Here is a 24,582-nt window from a genome sequence, read left to right on the forward strand (position 1 = left end):
TCTCTCTCCGAGTATTAGTTTATTGTTCCCAGTTTAAGTTTTGTATTTTCCTGTCATCTTGTCAGCAATAAAGCTGCCTTTTGAGTTCATCCCTTGAGTCCGTGAGTTTTGCGATTGGGTCCTCATCCTGCCTGCCACGCAGCCGTATCATGACAAGAAATGATCTTAGAGCTCAGAGGAGGTACAGTTTTTATCACTTTTTCATTCTGGAGGTTTTCTTATTTCAACTGTGAGTACAAGAAAACAATTGTTAGAATATAATGTGTTAAATTTGCTTAGATGAGAGGGTCCAGCAGTAGATCAGAGGAATAGGGAAGGATTTGTCTGTGTGTTTCAGTTTGGTTTAGCTGTAGGCCTGAGAGTGTGTGTTGAGAGGAATTTATGGACACCGGGGGTCAGCCTGTCAAAGACGGAGACAGGAAGCTACAGATGGGGGATGCTGATGCTTGTACCTGAATGTAATAAAGAAGTAGGTTTGCAGGAGACTCTCCACATGCTTAGCTGTAAAAGTAAGACAAGAGTGGGGGTCTCAGTGCTTGTAATATGTTAACTGTGTTTTGTATGTTTTGTAGCTTGGGTGAGGGGAGATGGACTTTTATGACCGGCAGGAAGTCACATATCAGAGACGCACGCACACCCACACGTACAGTCACTCACGTGCACTCACACATACACACATGTACGCGCACACACAGGCACTCACGTGCTCACGTATACATACACAAACACAAAGTTTACAACACACCATGAGGGTTTTATGATGGGTCGCTTCTATAAAACTGGTGGAAACAAACAAAGAAGTGGAGCTCTGCAGAGGGACACCGGCATGCACGTCTCCCCTTCTAGAAGATGCATGCGTAACTGAAGATGAATAAAGGTTTTGTGAAATGACTACTGGGGGCGATCGTGGCTCAAGAGTTGGGAGTACACCTTGTAATCGGAAGGTTGCCGGTTCATTGTGTCCTTGGGCAAGACACTTCACCCGTTGCCTACTGGTGGTGGTCAGAGGGCCCGGTGGCGCCAGTGTCCGGCAGCCTCGCCTCTGTCAGTGCACCCCAGGGTGGCTGTGGCTACATGTAGCTGCCATCACCAGTGTGTGAATGGGTGGATGACTGGAGGTGTAAAGCGCTATACAAATACAGGCCATTTACTGAGTCCGGTGCCGTCTCTGGAGGCCTGAGGAATAAAAAAAGAACCGGGGTGAAACTGCTTTACAGAACACAACCCACACAAAATGATTCAGAGAGAAGAGCAGCGTGAAAGTCGAGGCTTTGAAGCCGCGATCTCCGCCCTGAGCTCAGACTCCAGAGCTCCATCCAGGCCTCAGTCAGCAGGCTAAATGTTAAAGTTCATGACAGTAGAATTAGACAGACTGAACAGGTACGGCTGTTTGGAAGGACCAAGGCGTCCTCTCTCTAAAGCCTGCAGAGCTGCATCTGATCGTCGCAGCAGCGGGAGGAAACCGCACAGCTCATACCAGCTGTCAGCTCGGTGGAGGCGCAGAAGTCACCGGAGCGCTCTAACTGCTAATCTGAATAATTCGATTACTGAGCAGTATTTCTGCATCTGATGTGGATGAACTGGTCCTTTAAACCTGCTGCTCTTTTCATGTTTGGGATAAAGTGCCTCATTCCTCCACTCGCCTCCTCCTGGGCTCCTTCGCCTCCCTCTCTGCGGTCCTCCCCTCGTTAAGCTTGCTCTCCTCGCCTCTAATTAAAATGTGAGAAGGCTGCGGCTTTGCTTGCGCTTTGATAACAGTTATCAGGTTGGAGTTACTTTAGCTATTGATTTGATTAAGAGGCTTATCCATTGTTTAATGAGTTTTCCACTCCACTGCTCTCCTTCTAATCAGGCACACCGCCAGGTCCTCCGCCCTCTCGCTCTCCATCTCCTCCTGTGTGAGTCGGAGTCTCTCGCCCCGGGCTGCAGTTGGCGGAGCCGTTTACTGTCAGTCTAACAAACCGTGTCTCTTTAATGGTGCACATATATTCACTGTAACTCTCCAGAAACCAGGTTTGATCCCTCTGAGGACGGGACGTCGTTTAAAGATCGATTACAGCAGCTAAATGTGGCAGAGAGACCACAGCGAGCAGTCCCTCTCTGCAAGAGCCCCCACACCTACGATGCTCCAAATCCACACCATGTCTGCACAGTTCTTAGTATTTTATTTGACTTTTATAGCATCTCAAGGAGCTTTATACTGTAAAGGAACTACAATAATACAGAGAAAACAGAGAACCCCCCCAACAATCATATGAGCCCCTATGAGCAGCACTTTGGCGACAGTGGGAAGGAAAAACTCCCTTTTAACAGGAAGAAACCTCCGGCAGAACCAGGCTCAGGGAGGGGCGGGGCCATCTGCTGTGATTGGTTGGGGTGAGAGAAGGAAGACAGGATAAAGACATGCTGTGGAAGAGAGACAGAGGTTAATAACAGATACAGTGGGGCAAAAAAGTATTTAGTCAGCCACCGATTGTGCAAGTTCCCCCACCTAAAATGATGACAGAGGTCAGTAATTTGCACCAGAGGTACACTTCAACTGTGAGAGACAGAATGTGAAAAAAAATCCATGAATCCACATGGTAGGATTTGTAAAGAATTTATTGGTAAATCAGGGTGGAAAATAAGTATTTGGTCAATAACAAAAATACAACTCAATACTTTGTAACATAACCTTTGTTGGCAATAACAGAGGTCAAACGTTTACTATAGGTCTTTACCAGGTTTGCACACACAGATTGTTCACTGAAAGACATTTTCAAACAATAAAAACTGAAACACACAAATCCACCGTGGAAACTTGCTGAAACTAAATACAGCGCTGTAATAACTGTCTCACGTTTTCAGTTCTGTGCAGAGGAGGGAGAGTGGAGCTGCAGGCAGGAGGAGACAAGGAGGAGGTTCATGGGTGTAGTGGAGGAGGACGTGTCCGAGGAGCATGCTGGGATAGGAGGAGACACTCGTCAGGCGGCGGAGAGCGGCGGTTCAGTCTGAGATCTTTACACTGATGTCAGCACCACGTCACATCGCTGCACGCCACGCCCTCGGGCCTGAATCCGTTCGGTTTAGAGCAGCTCCTCCTCTCCTCCTTCATCTCAAAGGCATCACAGAGAAAGTGTGTGAATTGGCCCTTTAAACGATGCTTCCTCAGATTTTCAGACACTGCTGATGCTCTGTGGGAGCAAACTGGTACTGATGGACTGGGGGAACTGGTGCAGGTAATTAACTGCTGAATGTGCAGATGTTTTCTGAGGACACACACACAGCATCTGCCTCAGCTCAGCCGTTTAGCGGGTGCCGCTCGATGGGCTGGAAAGCCCCGCGCGCTGTAATTAATTGCGGGAGATTACACGGTCCTCCAACCATGGAGTTTGTCATCAGAAGCCATTACAGATTGATATGAGACGCCTCTCCACGGTGTCAACAGCAATTTGGAGGACAGCTAAAGTTGGGAGGGTGGCCAAGTAGGGGCCACGTGACAGCTGACAGGGTATTTACAGCACGCATGGTCACACGACAACGTCTGAATCTGCATTTACCCGCACCTTCAGCTCCGTGTGAGCCGCGCTCGCTGTGCTGCAAATAAAGCATCACTTCTTTCTGCAGAGACGCTGAATGGCGTGTTAGCGACAGAGACTCCACCCACGCACTGAACGCTAAACTCACAGTTATTTAAGACTAATGTTCAACCTCTGAGTGAAAGCTGTGGCATCAGAGCGGGAGGTGTCCCCTACAGAGGGGGGCGGGTCTGTGAGTCAGGAGAAAAGAAAGGCGGGTTTCAGAGGTCAGAGGTCAGAGTTGTTTCTGTTACAGGGGCGTGACAGACACATGGATGTGAAATGATGTGAGCGGATCTGAATCTGAAACGTCTTCCTGAATCTCGTGCTGATGTGTGCGCTGCATGTTTCCAGCAAAGATTCAAACAAAGATGTTTGTGTTGAGATTAAACGACGTGTTCTCAAAAACTACAGGAAACCGCAGCGCTGTTTGGAGCGAGTTTGGAGCGAGTCGCTCCAAACAGCGCTGGACTCCATCATGAAAGCTCATATTGATCTAAGTGACCAGCGACAGCCGAGCGAACCCGGGGCTAAGGAAGCCGGCCCGCGGGCGGCGAGTAAATGAGCGATGCTTATCAGAGAGTGACGCCCTGTTAGACTCACGAAACGATGCGACATTGTCAGCAGAACAAAAAAATGATGGCAGGTAACAAAGACCACACCTCTATTCCCACCTGTTTACTCTCTACTGAGGCGTGTGACTCCTCCCCCTGACAGCTGTGGTTAACCTGAAAACACGAGCGGATGGCTTTAAGGTAACCACCAGGTCACTGTAGTCGCACCCGCCATGTTGGACAGTTTGACACAGGCTCACACACCTGCACGCACATCCAGGTGCAGAGGCGTTTCCTGTTGGTGGACCTAGACTCTAATTGGTCATCAGACAAATGTATCACTTCCTGTTCCCACTGCGTGGAGATAACGAACACACATAAATAAAATACTGTGACTTTGTTCGTCTCTCTCTTTTCGTACGGAGGACCCAAACACTCGGCGCCGTCCTGCATGTGCTGCGATTTCTGCTTTAATCTGCTTCGTGTTGGAGATCGGTGCCACGCACGGAGGAAGCTTCGTCTCTGATATGACAGCAGCGCCGTTTGTAATTATTATAATAAAGACGGTGTGTGTGCGGTTTTTGGCGAGACCTCGGTGGCTCTCAGTTTGTAATTGAAGGTTACGAAGAGGAGGGTGGAGGACGTGACGGCTCGTTATCGTCTCCTTAAATGAAGCCTTCGTGCCTCTGACTGTAGAAACATCCGTGTGAAGGTGGCCTTTGTTGGTCCAGCAGCGTCAGGAAACGGTTTGGAAGTCGACAGAGATATAATTACAGCTGTCGGTATCGTCTCTGCCGAGCGTCCCGTCGACGCAGAGCTGACGGGATGTGTCACGGCGAGCTCTTTAAAAGCAGCGTGACAGAAACGCTGACAGCCCGGGCAGAGTAAATAAATACCACTTGTCTGGCCTCGCCATGCGCTGCGGAGCGGAGCCGTGCGCTCCGACGACCTCACAGAAGACAATTCAGCAGGGAGCATTTTAAAGATTTCAAAGTTTAATCGCCTCCGTTTTGAAGTTTTTTTCTTCTTAATTGACACCCTCGTCTTCTTTAAAACAGGCGCGCGTGATCCCCAGAGGCTCGGATTAGACGTCACCGCTCGCCGTCTTTGAGGCATCTGACTGCATGCTTTAAAGAAGATGACGGTTCAGAGGAGCGACCTGCCGACCTCGCCTCAGACTTCAAACATTTTCCTAGAAACTCGCCGAGATGACAAAACGTCTGCCGTGTTTTTGGGAGGAAGCGACATGCGCTCTCAGAGCGTGATCTCGCGTGATTTATCTCCCGTGATCCAAGGCGCTGTCTTCTCCACAAGTCGCCCAGCGCCGTCTGTGATGCTGTCAGACGCCATCGTGTTAAAATCTCACCTAGCTTCCATTTTGGGGGCCAGGTGAGCGCTCGAGCGCAGAGCAAAGAACCAGCAGATCAACGAGCCACGAAAGTGGAAGGACTCGAAAACGTGTTCGGCGTGTTCTTTAAACACGCTAAAAGCGTTCTGCTGCCGGGGTCTGAACAGGCGGTAGCTGCAAACGTCTCTGCGACTCCCTCCAACAGCCTCAGACTGACATGATGTGGTGTTCACGCTCCTTTGGCAGCTTCACAGACTGACAGACGAGACAAACCTCTGTGCGTCCCGATGACCCGTAACTGTAGCGTGTGGAGGTTTACAGGTAGATGGGTGACAGCTCAGAGGTGGTCCTGAGAGTCTCAGGGTCTTAGCGTGTGAAGGACTGTTCGGTGCTCTGGCTCAGCTCGGTGAATCTAAAGAGGAAGTGACTGTGGACCTGCTTCCTGCTCCTCTCTGAGGAGTCAGACCAGTCGCCCCCTGCTGGACATCAGAGAGCGTGCAGCTTTAAGAAACTGTGTGTAATGATTCATCTTCTCTTCTGTAGAGACAGAACTAATAAAGACTAGCTACACATTTATGTTAGTGAGGTGTGAAACTGACTCCAGCTATCGGTTTTATTTTGGAAGGAAAACATTCCCCGACTGGCTGTTGTGCTTCGGTCCAAATGAACTTGGGGTCTTCCAGCGAGGGCTTAGAAACAGCCGGGTCGAGACGAGCGAGCCTGGGGCTCATCAAACTCTGCCCATTAGTCAAATCTGAGCTGATTACATGTAGTTAGCCGAGGTCGGCTGAGTCACGGCGGCATAATTAAAGACAAACACTGTGAGGGTCACATGTTCCAAGAGCCAGATGGCAGGGCGAGCCAGCCTTAATGGCAGGATTTACTGAGTCCATCCTGCAGGTTTCTGTGGATTTACACCCAAAATCTGACACAGTGGGGTGGCAGGGCGCCGACAGACACGCAGCGGGGTCAGGCGGTTCATGGGAAATCCAGAGTCTCACAGGAGAAAACCCTGACAGACCACATCAGTGTGAAAGTGTGAATTCAGTTCGGATGATTTTAACACAGAGCTAACCCAAGTCCTGAGGAGTCAGCTGAAGAGTAAGAACAAGATGCGGGCTACGCCCTGCCCCTGATCAGGTACCCTGCTGGGATAATAATTTGGCCAAAGGAGGAGATAGAAGCCACTGACATCAAGACCAGGAAGCTCCTGACCATGCATGGAGGGTTTCACCCCAAGTCCAGCACCCTGAGACTGTACGCGAAGCAGAAGGAGGCCGGGGACTGGTGAGTGTCAGCACCACAGTCCAGGATGAGACAACGAGCATCCACGAGTACATCAGGAAGATGGCCCCAACTTACTCATTGACAGCTGCTGTCACAGAGAAACTTGCAAATCTGACCTTCGAGAGGTCGAGCAGGATTCAGAGAGGAAGTCAGGAGTAACCGGCTCGAGCACCTGAGGCATCAATAACCATCCAGACCACAAAGCATCTACACAACGCTGTGATTGGTGAGGTGATGTATTCGTGTTATTTTAATGAGGCTTCGGTCTTACAGACGTCAGTGGAGACTGTCCACGCTCAGCAGGCAGGTGTGAGGGCCGGAGCGGGAGACTGCAGGCCCCAGGAACCTGAGGCAGGAGCTGCCATCAGCCTGGACCGCTGCTTCTGCACAGTGGGTGGAGGTGGAGGTGGTGCTTGCTCCAACAGCCTCCCTCTCATAGCCACACCAAACCACTAACAGCAGCAGGAAGGAACTGCTTCATTCTCCCTACTTCACCATTCGGAACACATGACGGCATGTTATGGAAACACGCTGAAGAGAGCTCCGCCTTTAACCTGAACAGGTATCGTTTTTGTCTCCAGCTGTTCTGATCCTGAGGTGGAAAAATGTTCGGACTCGCCGTCTGATTGTGACCAATGCTGGATCCCTGCAGCTCATCTCATTACCATAAATCTCCCCTCGTCTCTCCCGAGCCACTTCCTCCTCTCCCGCTGCTGTCTCCGCCCACGTTAACGACGTCAGGAGGCCTCGGCGCAGCGGCCCAAACGTGCTGCCGTACAGTCACAGAGGGCCGCCCCAACTGGCTCGGCTTTAATTGGCTCGGCTCAGGTGCCAACTGAGATCAGCTGTCGCTGCAACAACGGCCGCACCTGTTTACACGTCTGTCAGAGCGGCGGCGGCGCCCGAGGCGTGACCCCCGACACACAAGGTCACATGTCCTCTGCTCGGAGGACACATTCACACTGCAAATGAAGTGTTCTTTATCCAACCAACAACCAGCTCCATCAACTACTCTGATTACTAACGAAATACTCTGATTACTGCTCCTGCTGCTCTCGGACCAGTAGTGAGCAGCTGTCAGCACCACAGGAAACGCTGTCAGCGAGAGTGAGCTTGGACTGAGGAAAACTAAAAAACTAAACTTCCTGATATTTTACTGACGAGAGGACAAACACAACGTGGAAACTATTTTGCTCCCTGATGTTGTACATATTAGGAAAATGTGGCTCGGGCGTCTAATTCAGGTATTTAAACACGCTGAGTACCAAAAACATAACTGTGTGATGAGTTATCAGGATGAGCGCCGTGCTGTCTGCGGTTTCATGTTTGCGGACTCGTCACCAGCTGCTCCCTGCGCTCTGACGTTTTAACTGAAAACAAGAGAAATAGTTCAAATTCTGCAAAAAGCAGAACAGTTCTGCTCCCAAACAGGAAGTCCTGCACATGCACGTCCTGTGATGGCTCCAAAGGTGACTCGTACACCCCGAGCGTGTCAGGTTCGTCTCAATAACTTTACTTATAATGGAAGATAAACAGAAGGTGTGTTCAATTCCTGACACGATGTTTGCGTCAGATCCCAGACGCTCCTCTTGCTTTCTCCTCAAACCGAGTCCAGAACAAACTGCTGATCACATGACAGTCAATCAAACAACAGGTTTCTTTGTGTGAAGCTGTGGAAATAAAACTAATTAAACTGAGACGAAGTTTTGGTTCTGAACAAGTCTCTGGGTTTTTACTAGTTATGACATTCAGACCAGAGGTGCTAAATGTATGGCTCGGGGGCCAGAGCGAGGCCACTAAAGCAGCTTTACTCACAGCAGGCATCAAAGGAGTTCTCCTTCATTCCTGGAACAGGAACACTGACAGCGAGTCAGTGATGTGCTCCATGACGAACAGTATGTGGGGAGGATGATCGTGCACTCTGCACAGGTAACACAGTCGGTTACTTTAAACAAGTTACTGCACAAACTTTTTACAGCAAAATATATCATCAGCATAAAGCTGTATTTTCAGTTACTGTAATTACTCTGTTCATATTTACAGTATTTGTAGCGTCTGTTCGTTTACACTGTTGCAGGATTACCACCGTTTATTCATTAGAACAATAATTTACATCAGACAGTAACACACTGAACTAAATGAAATAAAACTATATGTTACAAAGTTCACAGAGTATAAGAAATAGCTCTATAATATCCAGACTACTGTCTCACGCGTGCTCAGTCATCCAGGTCAGGAAATCCCAGAAAGTTGATCCTGTTCATCTGGATGTTTTCAGTTTCATCATCATCAGGTGACTTCTTCAGTGTCAGCTGACTGCAGGTCTCCAACCTTGTAAACATCTGCACAATAACTGAAACCAGCACCACTGAATGAACTGTGAGCTCAGTTCTTTGATCATTAATATGCGAATTGTGGTGACCAACAGCAGCTAACATGTTGTTAATCTGAAACATTTTTCTGCATCTATTTTCAGTTTTTACTGTTTTTCTGTCAGATTTTCAGTCCCACCTTCTTCCAAACATTTTTCTACAGGCTGTTCAGTATCAAAGTCATCCTGCAGCAGTTTTACTGCCCAGCTCTGTTTCCTGTCTTCGTGCTTTTAGACCAGGGGTGGGCAATCTCAGTCCACGAGGGGCGGTGTCCCTGCAGGTTTTAGATGTGTCCTCGAACCAACACAGCTGGTTTAAATGGCTAAATTAGCTCCTCAACATGTCCTGAAGTTCTCCAGAGGCCTGGTAAGGAACTAATCATGTGATTCAGGTGTGTTGACCCAAGGTGAGATTGCCCACCCGTTTCAGACACATAATTATGCATCTTCTGTATGTTGAGCACTCAGAGGTCTCTCTCTTTCTTTCCCTCACGTTTTGTCTGAACCACATAACTCCCCATTAAATTCTGAGCTGGTTGTTAAAGAGGCTGCGACTTCATCTGTGTCATCAGATTAGCCGAGTGATTTGTCCTCACAGAGGCTCACTGCCGTCATCATTACTGTGACTGGTGGAGGATCCTCAGCTGCTCACACGTTAACCAGCTGCCATCTAGTGTCACATCTGGGACAGTCACAGGATCGTATGATAACGACGATGCAGATCAGTGAGAGGAGGTGGGTGCAGGGACTATTACTGATAAAAAAGGATGAAGATGAAGCTGCCAGGCAGGAGGAGAAGAGCTCAGACGGAGGAGGATGCTGGGATAGGAGGAGATGGAGGCAGATGATCCGCTGTGCAGTGGAGCTATGAATGCAGCAGCTGAAAGAAGAAGCAGATTTACAGTAGGCGGCTGATCTGGCCTCTCCTTTCAGTGCCTGACAGTAACAGACTTTGACCTCCCCCCCGTGGCTCCAGTTGAATAAAAGCCATGACTGCTGGATGTTTGAGGGAAAATCTGCCTATATTACAATAGGAGGCTAAGACGGGCCTCCATGCTCGTCTGATCATGTGCTTGACAGTTGTTGCACCAACGTGGGCACGGCCTGTTGAACAAGAAGCCAGCAGGCATCATAGATTTCAACGACAGGCTGACTCGCTGACAGATCCGCGCCTGCTTGCCGCAGGCCGAACACACGGGGGAAGATGTGTTTGCGGGGAGGAGGGTTCAAAGGTTATGCCTGGAAGAAGCAGCAGCAGTGATGGGAGACTGTCACGGCCCAGCGAACACTGACATGCCGACTGAGCTTATCCTGGCCTGCCGACGCTCATCTCAGGGTGCTAAATTAGATCCATCGCCAGTTCATGAAAGTACGCTAACATGTAAAGTCAGGTCAGACAAAGTCCCCAAATTGGCCCAGAGTCAGAGATACAGCTGACAGACAGGAGAGAGGGTTTCTGCATGAAAATCAGCAGGAAACAGACACGTTCACACACAAAAGTCCTTCTTATTAAACTCGAAACAGCTTTAAGAGCATTTAATCACTGGTGGTTTATACTGTGTCATATTCTAGAGGGAAATATAAGCTAGGAAAGCCTTTGACTGCTAAAAAAGAGGAACAAAAAATACAACTCCCAGAAGGCTCTTCGCACAGCGCGTGCGCTGTTGTACCATAACGACGTGATGAGCGTTTATGTTTTCAGTAGCAACCGTGAGTTAAACTGAACAAAGTCGTTGTAAAAGGTAAGAAATGCGTCAGATGTTACCAGAAAAATGACCGGAAACAAGTCAGAAGTAAATATGGAGTCACGAGCGTTTGAGGCGACACGCAATCTGATAATTAGACGGTTCCGCTAGCTCGTTAGCTACTGCTGCTAATGCGGAAAAAACACGATAGATTCAGAGCTTTTCAGTGAAATACATCCACGTACGCATAATATATATTTTAATTTATTTACCTGATATTAATATGGTGTGTCCCATTGGTCAAAGATAACGCTGCTTTGTTAAATCATCGCTCGGTACCAGACCACCTTTAAATTCTATACGTTTTAATGTTCACGGTCGAAAGTAGCGTTAAATGTGGCTTCGTAATTATCGTCGAAGACTCGGAAACATCGGAATTAGCCGGTTTTAAGTTCGGCATACATGTAACACACTAGGCTGTTTGAATTTTGGTGCTTTTGAAATGGTGAACAGTCCGTTTAACACCGCGCTATTAGAGGCGTCTTTAAAGTGAAGTGCTGCTGATTAAGTTTTCATTGTAAAGTATTTTTATTCATTGTGCCGATTGTGTTTTTAACCTCACTGAGAGATTTATCTTCAGAGATGAATTATAAAAGGCGTAAAGCTGTCTGTAACCGCCACCGACGGTTGAATCTTCTGTCCAGGCTGAAACATGTCAACCCTCCGGGATGAGACGGCAGCAGATGTGCCGGTCAAGGACGTCACGGTGGACCTCTCCAGACTCACACCGGCTCCACCAGGTGTGTCCACACTCATCAGGCTGTTTCAGAGTCCTCCACGTACCAGCAGACAGTTGCATGACTAAAACGTTGAATTCTAACCTACATTTTAGGTTAAATCCAGTGCTCTGTTTTATGTGGTACAGTTTGTTCACCTGCTAATTTGTTGATTTCTGCTCACAGAGTCGTCGACCTATCAGCACGCCCGTGCGCGACTGGACATCTCGCGTGTGTCCCGGGAGGAGCTGGAGGACCGCTTCCTGCGGCTGCAGGAGGAGACGCTGCAGCTCAAACAGCACAGCCACAAACGGGATGATCTAATCAAGAAGTGAGGCTTCTCCCATATGCCCGGGGCGTTTTTATCACTGAACAAAAGCACGTCTTTAAAGAGAACACGTTTATTTCCTCAATAATATTTTTCCACACAAAAAGCTCCAGAATCCTTAATGTGTCTAACAATATACCATTTAATTTAACTGTCTCTCTGCAGACTGAGCACAAAGCTGAAGAGGCTGATGAACAACCGTGACCGCATGGAGCAGCTGGCAGCAGGGACAGCCCCATCCTCCAGGGTCCGAGACGTGGAGATGGAGGAGATGATGGAGGAGCTCCACGAGAAGGTCCGGGCCCTGCAGGCCGAAAACGAAGGGCTGAAACAGCGCCTCCTGGTGGCAAAGCATCAACTCATCAATCGTCAGAGCCAGAGGCCGACGCCGTACGACCGCATCCAGCCGCGAGTCAACACGGGGTTGAAGAAGTTCAGAGACGACATGTCGTCTCCGTCTTTAATACGACCTAAAAGTGAGTTCTGCGGCGTCTCCAGAGCTTCTCTGCCATCACGCTCCACGAACTGCGTGTTTTCTTTCTCTCTGTTTAACTTTTACCATCTTCCCTCTGTGAATTCATCTCCTGCAGGTACGAGGAGTTTGGAGGGAGGAGGACGACCTCCGACTGGCCTGCTGCCTCGCTATGGGCACAGTCTGCTGGAGGAGGCCAGATCAGAGATCCGCAACCTGTGAGTAGGAATGGGAATCAGTGAGATGTTAGTGATCGATTCTGGCTCAAAAACACCTCTAAGCAGGATATCACTCCGGGTTCTTGGCTGGCTTAGCGTTAGCATGCTGTCTGTGCAGGTGCATGTAAAGAGCTGAAGTTGTGTCAGCAGCATGATGGAGCTGTTTCTGGATGCACGAGCACAAGACTCCATAAGCAGGATCGATCGGCAAACAGACTAACAATTCCATACAGCTGGACTACAGGGAACCACTTCTCTACAAGAACCAGTTCTTAATTACCGTCCTTACCTATGAGTCATCCTGAGCTTATTTAAGGCAAGGCAAGTTTATTTGTATAGCACAATTCAACAACAAGGTGGTTCAAAGTGCTTTACAGAGACATTAGAAACAAAAACAAATAAAAAGCATGATTTAAAATTGATTAAAACAATCAAACTAACTAACTAATTAACAAACAAACAAACAAACGAAACAGTATATAAAATCAAAACAGATAAAATCAGTAGTTAAATGCAAGTTTTGAAATTTAAGCTTAAAAGTGTGGATTTGGTGCTTTATTCAAATGCAGCTGAGAACAGGTGAGTCTTCAGCCTGGATTTAAATAAACTGAGTGTTTCAGCTGATCTGAGGCTTTCTGGGAGTTTGTTCCAGATATAAGGAGCATAAAAGCTGAATGCAGCTTCTCCGTGTCTGGTTCTGACTCTGGGAACTGATAAAAGACCGGATCCAGATGACCTGAGGGATCTGGAAGGTTCATACTGGGTCAGGAGGTCACTGATGTATTTTGTAGAGATGGCACGATACCACTTTTTTATGTCCGATACCGATATTATAAATTTGGATATCTGCCGATACCGATATGAATCCGATATAGTGTTTTTTAATCAACAAAACTGTTTTTTAAATATCTTGCTGCATTTTGTATAAGTTCATACTCAAGTTTAAAACAACAACTACACTAAAGCTATTCTGTTATACCTGTATGCAAAAAAAAAATATTTCATAGTTCAGCAATACTGATCAATCTAATAAACTTAGACCTACACCATCCTCCCTATTCTGGTATTTTAAAGAGTACTTAGCAGAAATATTAGGCAACCAAACTAATAAGGCTGCAAACTCCCAGCAAAAAAAAAAAAATAGCGAACCACCCCTCACGCTCCACCTCATGATGCTTACTCGACGTAATCAACCTTAATTTGATGCAGTGTGAAAAAAAATGCACAGAAATCAATTCTTTTTCAAGAAATATTAAATAGATTCAACATCTTTCTTCAACAAAATTGCAGACTGCACAGATGGTACCTTCCCAAAGGAAAAAGTACTATAGCTTACTAGGGTATATATTAGACTTAATAGTTACTATATACAGTAATGGACTTCTATTCATTTTACATCAAATTAAAACTTTGGGTGTCAGATAATTATTTATTAAAAGCTTTTATTTATTAGACATTTTAAATGAGAATAAGAAAGAAAAGTATGTCTTTGTGCCCCCTTTTCCCTGTTCATGCCCTATCGGCCCCCCTGGCTAAACTTTGCTAGATCCGCCCCTGCACAGTTACCAGCGTCAGCTACGTAGAAAAAGATCCTCGAGTAGAAAGTAATATTAAATACATTCTAACAACAGCTGATCAAGCTTAAACGTGCTGCTGTTGTTCAGCCGCTGGTTTCCTCTTTCTGGTGCGAAGTAGGCCAAAAACAAACAAGAGAGACGATCAGCTGATCATTGATCAGTTTCATGATTGAAGTAGCAGCAGGAGAGGCAGTCGCTCCATATATCGTTTGTTAAGCTTAACGCAGGAATGCTTTACAAACATTCAGAGATGGACTTACACACTTGCTTTACTTCTCTCGGGGATAACTTTGTCGGAGATGAAATGCCGGGTTGCTAGCGAAGCTCCACATGCTATCCAGACCACCGACAGGTCCCGCATGCCACAGCCGCTCTATCACGTGATGCATACTGCTCCGACGTGCTAACGTTCTGAGGTGAGTTACGGCGTGTTGCAAGTTTTGTGAGGTGCTTTCGTGATATTTAATGGATCAGATTACATTTTTTATTTTTCTCCGATATCCGATCCAGTAATTTAGGTCAGTATCGGACCGATACCGATACGTAATATCGGATCGGTCCATCTCTAGTATTTTGGTCCTAAACCATTCAGAGCTTTATAGACCAGCATCAGAACTTTAAAGTCTATCCTCTGACGGACAGGCAGCCAGTGTAAGGACCTCAGAGCTGGACTGATGTGGTCCACTTTTTTGGTCTTAGTGAGGACTCGAGCAGCAGAGTTCTGAATGAGCTGTAGTTGTCTGACTGATTTTTTAGGTAGACCTGTAAAGATGCTGTCACAGTAATCAAGCCTACTAAAGATGAATGCATGGACTAGTTTTTCCAGGTCCTGTTGAGACATCAGATCTTTTATCCTTGATATATTCTTGAGGTGATAGTAAGCTGACTTTGTTATTAGTGTGAATGCTTGAAAAGCATTCACAGTATTGTTCTTCTAATCTTTATTATTATAATATTTTATTATCTATTCCGTACGTTTTTTGAAAGCCTACTCCTTCAAAACCATTCAACTTAGAAAAACCATTCAAACACCATTAGATTCCTATTCTTTTGGACATGATTGCTTCTATTTTTCTCATTTTTAACATTTATATTTTTAATTTTATTCAACTTTATTCAACAAAAATTTCCCATGTATTTCAATGGGGATACCCTTCAAATCCTCATTCAACTTACTCATTTTTAAACTCTTACTACTTCCACATACATTGACATAGAGCCACCATTCAAACTTTAAAACGAAGACAAGACATTCAACTATTCAACTTGTATTTATCTTTTCAATATCTATTATGCTTTGTCTTCAGTTCCAGTTTAAGTTTCATGATGTTTTTTCACCCGTTTCAGAGTTTATAATGGGTGTGTATGGGACGGAATGTTGGGGCTAGAGTGAGGCAGCTCAACTGCTAGAGTGAGAGGAGCAAAAAAATTAATCTTAAAATCTTTTTTAAAACTGCTGCTGTGTCCACAGCGTTTGCTCTACAGGTATGATTTTACCCTCAAAACGTAGCCATGGCTGTCCTCTTTCATCCAATGTGTTTACTATTGTACTAGGTGTTATGGTTCTTTCATAAATGTCACCAATGCACAGCCTCCTCCCTCCAACACTTCCATAGACTCTAATGTTAAAACGGCTCAGAAGGTTGGTTTGAAAATCAGAAGAGCATGGTGTTTTTACACTGTCACCACGTCCATATAATAAACTCCACAGGCATGAAAACTGAGAATTAGGTAGACTAGACATTGCTGCCGCTCACGGTGAAAGAATTTCGTCAATACGACCTATACTTTTCATTTGGGAGCGATTTGTTTCGGCCTGACTTTTCTGTTCATTTTAAGCAGCAAAAGTGAGGCGCATGTCTGTGTACGTGTGTATGGAGCCATTGGGTGCAGTCACTATAGCAACCAGGCTCACACCTGCCTGCTTAACGAGCTCTGCCTGCCACTGTGCCAAGATTCATCTTAAGCACTTCTCTTTCAACTGCTGCTGTGTCCACAGTGTTAAAGCCATCATTTTACCCTCAAAACGTCGCCATCGTTGTTCTTTTTCCAACATCTTGTCTTTCAAAGCTCAGACATTTAAACTTTTTAAACTGTGTGGATCAAAGTGGAGGGATCACATTTTCTTCATTCAGTGATTCAAAGAATATGACCTTTTAATATTCATTCAGATGTTTTCTGACTGTAAATGTTCTTTTCTCATTTCTTAGGGTTTTCTAATTTACATTTAAAACATTTTCAGCTTTTTTCCAACTTCTGCTTCTGTGTAACCTTCAGCTTTTAGCAGTTCAGCACCTTTGTTTTCAGGTTAAATTTGGTTGTTTTTTTTTGTATTTCATTCAATATTTTTAACTCAAAATTCAGCAATTAATTCATTTCAGTGCATACATTCAGATTCAAGCATTCACACTGCAGTTTCTTCAGAAAATGCACTTTCTAGTTGTCTTAATGTGTTTTTCTAAGTTTAGGTCTGCATCCATCACTACACCCAAATTTCTCGCCTGGTTTGTGGTTTTTAGATGTATAGATTGAAGTTCTCTGGTGACCTGTAATCGTTTTTCTTTGGCGCCAAAGACTATTACCTCAGTTTTGTTTTTGTTTAGCTGGAGAAAATTGTGGCACAACCAGTCATTAATTTCCTCAATGCATTTACCAAGAGCCTGTACAGGGCCTCGGTCTCCTGGTGACATTGTGATATATATTTGTGTGTCATCTGCATAGCTGTGGTAGTTTATTTTGTTGTTCTTTATAATCTGTGCCAGTGGGAGCATGTAAATGTTAAACAGAAGGGGTCCCAAGATGGAACCTTGGGGAACTCCACATGTGATACTTGTCTGCTCAGATGTGAAGTTACCTATTGATAGAAAGTGTTACACCCCAGCCCAGGGAACCGGCGTGCGACATAAGGAAAATAAAAATAAGGAAAAATGCCCCCCCACTCCCTGCTCTTAAGGAGGACGAACCAACAAAAAACAGCTACCACGGATTTCACAACAGCCAGTCAGTTTGAGTCCCAAAAGGTAGCAGGCATCAGGGTGAGCATGGCCAAAACAACAATAAAAAAATCTAGAAATGAAATGCAGCTGGCTTACCTTCACAGAAAACCCCAAACAAAAATTACAGGTGTCTTACCTGCCTCCCTAACCAAAAACAGGAGAAAAGGTTCCCAAAGAAAAATGGCTTCTCACCCCTACCGAGTAAAAACAGTATCAACAACTATTTACATCTACAGTGGGGCAAAAAAAGTATTTAGTCAGCCACCGATTGTGCAAGTTCCCCCACTTAAAATGATGACAGAGGTCAGTAATTTGCACCAGAGGTACACTTCAACTGTGAGAGACAGAATGTGAAAAAAAATCCATGAATCCACATGGTAGGATTTGTAAAGAATTTATTGGTAAATCAGGGTGGAAAATAAGTATTTGGTCACCTCAAACATGGAAAATCTCTGGCTCTCACAGACCTGTAACGTCTTCTGTAAGAAGCTTTTCTGTCCCCCACTCGTTACCTGTATGAATGGCACCTGTTTGAACTCATCATCTGTATAAAAGACACCTGTCCACAGCCTCAAACAGTCAGACTCCAAACTCCGCCATGGCCAAGACCAAAGAGCTTTCGAAGGACACCAGGAAAAGTATTGTAGACCTGCACCAGACTGGGAAGAGTGAATCTACAATAGGCAAGCAGCTTGGTGTGAAAAAATCAACTGTGGGAGCAATCATCAGAAAATGGAAGACATACAAGACCACTGATAATCTCCCTCGATCTGGGGCTCCACGCAAGATCTCATCCCGTGGGGTCAAAATGATCATGAGAACGGTGAGCAAAGATCCCAGAACCACACGGGGGGACCTGGTGAATGACCTGCAGAGAGCTGGGACCAAAGTAACAAAGGTCACCATCAGTAACACACTACAACGGCAGGGAATCAAATCCCGCAGTGCCAGACGTGTTCCGCTGCTGAAGCCAGTGCATGTCCAGGCCCGTCTGAAGTTTGCCAGAGAGCACATGGATGATACAGCAGAGGATTGGGAGAATGTCATGTGGTCAGATGAAACCAAAGTAGAACTTTTTGGTATAAACTCAACTCGTCGTGTTTGGAGGAAGAAGAATACTGAGTTGCATCCCAAGAACACCATACCTACTGTGAAGCATGGGGGTGGAAACATCATGCTATGGGGCTGTTTTTCTGCCAAGGGGACAGGACGACTGATCCGTGTTAAGGACAGAATGAATGGGGCCATGTATCGTGAGATTTTGAGCCAAAACCTCCTTCCATCAGTGAGAACTTTGAAGATGAAACGAGGCTGGGTCTTCCAACATGACAATGATCCAAAACACACCGCCCGGGCAACAAAGGAGTGGCTCCGTAAGAAGCATTTGAAAGTCCTGGAGTGGCCTAGCCAGTCTCCAGACCTCAACCCCATAGAAAATCTGTGGCGGGAGTTGAAAGTCCGTGTTGCTCGGCGACAGCCCCAAAACATCACTGCTCTCGAGAAGATCTGCATGGAGGAATGGGCCAAAATACCAGCTACTGTGTGTGCAAACCTGGTAAAGACCTATAGTAAACGTTTGACCTCTGTTATTGCCAACAAAGGTTATGTTACAAAGTATTGAGTTGTATTTTTGTTATTGACCAAATACTTATTTTCCACCCTGATTTACCAATAAATTCTTTACAAATCCTACCATGTGGATTCATGGATTTTTTTTTCACATTCTGTCTCTCACAGTTGAAGTGTACCTCTGGTGCAAATTACTGACCTCTGTCATCATTTTAGGTGGGGGAACTTGCACAATCGGTGGCTGACTAAATACTTTTTTGCCCCACTGTATATACAACAAACTATTTACAACACAGGGGGAAATCAAGACCATGACAAACTGAAACACAGGGCTTAAATACATAGAGGGAGTAATCAGGGAATAGACAACAGGAGGGAAACACAGCTGGGGCAAATCAGAACTGACGAGACAAGGAAGCGTAACCTGAACACACTGAGATAAGACAGACCTTCAAAGTAAAACAGGAAACGCATAACAGTCATGCCTAAAACAAAACACTGACAACATCGAATCGTAACAAAAGTATTTCCTGTTTTCTAAGTATGTTTTGAACCAGTTTAGTACAGTTCCTGAAAGACCTGCCCAGTTCTCCAGTCGTTTGAATAATATGTTGTGGTCAACTGTATCAAATGCTGCACTGAGATCCAGTAAAACTAGGACTGACATTTTTCCACTGTCTGTGTTCAGACATATGTCATTAAACACTTTGGTCAGAGCGGTTTCAGTGCTGTGGTTCTGTCTAAAACCTGACTGGAAGGCATCGTAGCAGTTATTCTGTTTTAAGAAGTAACTGAGCTGTTGAGAAACTGCTTTTTCAATGATCTTACTTAAAAACGGGAGATTTGAGATCGGCCTGTAGTTGTTCATTTGTGTCTTGTCAAGATTGTCCTTTTTCAGTATAGGTTTGATTACAGCAGTTTTTAGTGGTTCTGGAAACACGCCTGACATTAAAGAAAAGTTGACGATCTGTAACAGGTCTGACTCCAAAGTCTTTGAGACCTTTTTGAAAAAACTTGTTGGCAGGACATCTAAACAGCAAGAGGAGGAGTTCAGTTGACCTAAGATGTCCTCCAGGTCTTTGCTGTTAATCGGGTCAAACAGTTTCATGGTGTTTAAACAGGTTTTCGGTGGACACAGTACATATCCTGGATATTAAGGATATTATTAAAGGTGGTATTTTACATCAGTCATTGAAACTCCTCACAAATATTTACCGTGTCCTCCTAGCTGGCATCGGCACTGAAACAGGAAGATAAGAGTAACTAAGGCTCCACAGAGCTTCCTTCTGAGGATTTATAAATGACAGTTTTTGTAGTTCTTTACTGGATTCACGCTGTGAGTGAAGTGCAGACTCGCAGCTTTAGCTGGAGGGTTTAAATAAGGTCGTGACACACACAGTCCCTCATTTTCAGAGGCTCATTGATTGTGACGCGCCATGTTTGTGTCGCAGAGAGAATGTGATCGAGTCCCAGCGGAGCCGCATGGAGGAGCTGGAAGGTGCATCGGAGCTGCTGAGGGAGGAGCTGAGGAGGAAGGAGGCCGAGTATGAAGAGAGACTCCTGCAGGTCCGGCAGGAGCAGAGCTCCAAACTGAGGTACGAGCTGCTGGTTTTAAATACGAAGCCTTCCGTAAAGCTGAGCGGCGCCTCGTTCTGATGTTTCCTGTTATTTCATCAAAAATGTCGTTTATGTTTGAGTAAATGAAAATCCATCTAAATAAAACCAGTGAGAATATTTTGGTCTCAGGTTTTTGTTGGAGGGGAGCACCAGAACCTGTTTCTCACGGTTTCAGTCCAACAGCTTTCACCGTATCAGGGCAGAAGATGAGCTCGTGCTGTGGCGAGGCATCTGTCATTCACAATAATCGCTTTCTGTGGTCACCTCTTCACTCAAAGCTGTGCTCGAGGTCGAGGTTGTGGATGAATCTTTGTTTTTTCCTGTCAGGACGCACGTCAACAGCAACGTGACGCTGATCAAACTGCAGAAGCAGCTGGCGGTGAGATCCAACACCGTGGCCGAGCTGGAGGGGCGATATCTGCAGCTGCAGGAGGTGAGACGTTTCCTGGCCTCCTCCTCTTCCTCCCCCACCTGAAACCCTGCAGCACCAAGATCAACATCCAGTAATCACTACTGATCTTCTCTGTCTGTGAGAGAACAAATTATCGCACTTTTCTATGCAACGCTGTGACTTCAAGCGCAATCAAATCCCTCTGCAGCCAATCAGGAGAAAGATTTCTTAAGAGGGGAGGGGCTTGATTCAGTGCACAGCATTGTTTTAAACTGTGAATCATGCAGATGAGTAGGGACGAAACACCAGAGCTGGATATGATGAGCTCAAAGATCATGTGACTAACCTCCCGTTTATAATTCCACCTTATGGCACTGACACACATCTGCAGACACAGCTGGCCTGACGAGATCAACAAGACCAGGTGTCAGGTGTGTACACAGAGCGAGCTAACAGCGGCGGCGTTTGTTTTGCAGAGTCAGCAGACGCTTAAGCTCAGTCATGAAGCGGTGATGGCGAAGGTGGACGAGCTGTCGGCAGATCTGAAAAACGAGCGGCTGAAGCGCTTGGAGCTGGAGAAGCAGCTGCAGAGTGCCAGCGTCTCCAGGACGAGGATGGAGCAGGTGAGCCCGAGTCCGCTGTAGGGGTGTGCTGCTGTGCAGGTGTGGTGGCTCACCTGCCTGTGTGTGCGTTCAGCTGCAGGAGAGGATCGGCGAGCTGGAGCAGGACAGAGACCTGCTGAAGGACAGCAACGAGAAGCTGCTGAACAGGTGAGCAGAAGGAGGCGAAGACACGCCGCGGCGCTGTGAGGGCCGTTTGTCCATGAACGTTTCAGTCTTACCTGGCCCAGGTTGACCTCCGTCACCTCCTCCTTTCGTTGCAGCGCCTTTGACGTCTCTCAGCAGGAGAAATGGCAGCTTCAGGAGCAGCGGCTGAAGCTTCAGATCTCTCAGCTGGAGACGGCGCTCAAGGCCGACCTCGTTGACAAAAACGAGATCCTCGACAAAGTCAAGGCCGAGAGAGGTACGGGTACGCCCCCTACCTGCCCATTAAGACCGCTCCGTGTCCCGTGAGAGCGCCGAGGGTGAACGTGGCGACCGATTTCCTCCCTCTGATTGTTTTTCAGACACAAACAAGAAGCTGAAAGAAGCAAATCAGAAGCTGGAGGTGCAGTTCCTGCAGCAGAAGCAGCAGCTGGAGGAACTGAACGAGCAGCTCAAGTTTTACAGTCGGGTGAGCAGATGAATCAAATCCTCTCGCCTGCTGCAGGTTTGGTGTGTGTGACATCACCGTGCTCTTCACAGGGGAGCGACTATGACGTGGCCGAACTCACCGAGGCGCTGCTGCTCGTCAAAGTGAGTGCCCGTCACACGCCGCTGCCGTCGTTACTGCGATCATACACAGCCCAGATTCAGTCTCACGTCTCGCCTTTTGTCTGTAACATCATCGTCTATCAGACACGTAAATCCCAGAGGAGTGGAGATCTGGACTTCCTGAGGGAGGCGGAGGAGGAAACGGGCGGCACCAGCATGGAAAACGCCATTAAGGAGCTGCGAGCCGCTCACGCCGAAACCATCCAGGAGCTGGAAAAGACCCGGAGCCTCCTGAGCACGGAGAGCCGGATCAGCCAAGGCTACAAGGTGGAGCAAACACACCCGCCCACTTTTATTCTTACTGTATGCAAAGCAGCAAGGGGAGGGGTCAGAGTGGAACCTGATCACGTTTGTTGTGCTGAGCAGAATCTATTTCCTTTCTTGTGGCCGCAGGCCGAGCTGGACGCCGCGCTACGCAAGATGGACGCCGACAAACTCGAGTACGAGCAGAAGCTAGAACGCCAGGCTCAGCTGCTGGACGCCAGGGCAACGAAGATCAGGAAACTGGAAGGTTCCCGCCCACCCAAGCATCCATCCAGTTCTCCTGCTGATGTTCAGTTTAAAGAATAAATGAACCGTTGATGATGAGGTTTCTCTGCTCCGCAGCTCAGCTCAGAGACATCGCCTACGGGACCAAAACCTACAGCGTCAAAGCGGACGCCACAGCTGAGGACGAGGCCGACGAATCTGGCGAAGCGCTTCACCTGGAGAGTGGAGAAAACCTGCTGGAGCTTCAGATAGTAGGCGTCACGCTGTCTGGCTCTGCCCTGCAGATGCTGGGCGAAGCTGAGCCCGCCACCTTCTGTACGTACGCCTTCTACGTGTTCGAGCTGCACGCCACACCGGTGGTGACGGGCCACAGTCCAAAATACAACTTTACTTCTAAGTACGTGGTTAGCGTGGACGAACGCTTCCTCGACTACCTCCACCGGGGCGCGGTGAGGGTGGAGCTGCACGAAGCGCTCGGTCTGGACTGGAGGACGCTGGCGGCTGGCGAGCTTCATCTGCAGCAGCTGCTGGAACAGGACGGGAAGGTTCACGGCAGCGTGGCGCTCGTCGGTGAGTCATTGGTCTGTGGGGGGAGGGAGAGACTGACATAAGCACAGACTGAGAGACAGCCAAAGAGCTGCTCGTGTAAAGGCTCAGGCTCACTGACAGAGTCCATGTTTCATTTGTCACACACACAGACACACACAGACACACACAGACACAAGAACAACACTGAACAGGTGCAGACCGACAGCGAGCAGTGAACAACCGTTACCGGGTGCATCACTAAAGTACATTATTTTGTTATTAAGTGCATGAGCAGTGTAGAGAGTCCAGTCCAGCATCACTCGGTGTGGACACACTGCAGGTCAGGGAGCTCTGAGCGAGCGGTGCATCCAGCAGAGCGCACCGCTCTTTGGAGAGCTCGTCTATCCCGATGCTGTTCCTCCACCTTCAGAGGGAGGTGGAGGTCTGAGGAAGAAGAGACGCTTCTTTAAAAAGATGTTTAGCGCCATCTGCTGTCAGTACGGAACATGACGTCATGAGTTTGGTTGGTTGTGGCTAGCAGACTTAACATAAACTAATGTGAGTCTGTTAGCTGCAACCAACCACATGACGTTACATCTAATGTAAATTAGCCTTTATAAGGGGAGCGCCTCATGTCCGCTCTAAGCTCAAATATGTACAAGGTGAGAGTAGGGCCGAGGACACAACCTGGATATTTACCTTCCTGTGTGTCATGAGGGGCCGTGTGACCCGCGAGCCAGCTCAGTGACGGCCGGATCCACGCGGTCTGCGGGCTGGCGGCTGTACTTGACGATGACGGTAGACTCGGCGACTGTCGGTGATGCTCGATGAAAACGCGTCGTCAGATGAACGCTCGTGTGCAAACCTCTTTCAGGGTCGCGTGATGAGGCGCGCTGCTTCGGCTCCTTGGAGTTCTGGCTCAGGCTGAGGGTGCCCATGACGGAGACGCTGCGACTGTACCGAGAGAAGATGAAGGCGGTGAGCTTCATCATCACCCGTCATCACTCAGATACACGAGCAGGAGGATACACCCACGGTGTACACACACCTGAGCAGGTGAAGGTTCTCACTCGTGTCGTTTCTCCTCAGCCTCCGCCAACGACCGGCGACTGGAACGAGCTCTTCATCACCGTCCGCCGCTGCTCCGGCCTTCAGCCGCGAGGCTCCTGGCAGCCGAGCCCCTATGTCGTCTACAAGTTCTTTCACTTCCCCGACCACCCCACCGCCACCGTTCACAACCGCCAGGACCCCGACTTCCATGACCTCAGGTCGTACTCCGTCTCGATGGATGCGGACCTGGACCGGTACCTGAAGTCGGAGGTCCTTCAGTTCTACGTGTTCGACTACAAAGAGGAGCAGATGGACACGTACCTGGGGAAGGCCCGAGTCCCTCTGAGGACGCTGACCCACGACGAGAGCCTCACAGGTGAGTCAGGTGTTTGTAGC

At 47.4% G+C, this 24,582-nt stretch overlaps 1 protein-coding gene across 1 annotated transcript in view; it reads left to right on the forward strand.

Moving 5' to 3' along the window:
* Nucleotides 1-10,771: 10,771 nt before the first annotated feature.
* Nucleotides 10,772-24,582, forward strand: part of rpgrip1l (RPGRIP1 like) — a 24,744-nt gene continuing 10,933 nt past the window's right edge. Inside the window, exons 1-17 of the mRNA XM_080875320.1 lie at nucleotides 10,772-10,859; nucleotides 11,507-11,602; nucleotides 11,765-11,909; nucleotides 12,072-12,382; nucleotides 12,497-12,596; nucleotides 20,190-20,333; nucleotides 20,683-20,788; nucleotides 21,223-21,369; nucleotides 21,443-21,516; nucleotides 21,630-21,769; nucleotides 21,873-21,979; nucleotides 22,051-22,101; nucleotides 22,204-22,386; nucleotides 22,513-22,630; nucleotides 22,726-23,178; nucleotides 24,011-24,114; nucleotides 24,226-24,562. Of these exons, the coding sequence (XP_080731446.1) occupies nucleotides 11,515-11,602; nucleotides 11,765-11,909; nucleotides 12,072-12,382; nucleotides 12,497-12,596; nucleotides 20,190-20,333; nucleotides 20,683-20,788; nucleotides 21,223-21,369; nucleotides 21,443-21,516; nucleotides 21,630-21,769; nucleotides 21,873-21,979; nucleotides 22,051-22,101; nucleotides 22,204-22,386; nucleotides 22,513-22,630; nucleotides 22,726-23,178; nucleotides 24,011-24,114; nucleotides 24,226-24,562 (2,608 nt within the window). The 5' untranslated portion in view covers nucleotides 10,772-10,859; nucleotides 11,507-11,514. The remainder of the gene's footprint in view (nucleotides 10,860-11,506; nucleotides 11,603-11,764; nucleotides 11,910-12,071; nucleotides 12,383-12,496; nucleotides 12,597-20,189; nucleotides 20,334-20,682; nucleotides 20,789-21,222; nucleotides 21,370-21,442; nucleotides 21,517-21,629; nucleotides 21,770-21,872; nucleotides 21,980-22,050; nucleotides 22,102-22,203; nucleotides 22,387-22,512; nucleotides 22,631-22,725; nucleotides 23,179-24,010; nucleotides 24,115-24,225; nucleotides 24,563-24,582) is intronic.

The sequence above is a fragment of the Rhamphochromis sp. 'chilingali' genome, assembly GCF_963969265.1.
Source record: "Rhamphochromis sp. 'chilingali' genome assembly, chromosome: 2".
Taxonomy (NCBI): Eukaryota; Metazoa; Chordata; class Actinopteri; order Cichliformes; family Cichlidae; genus Rhamphochromis; species Rhamphochromis sp. 'chilingali'.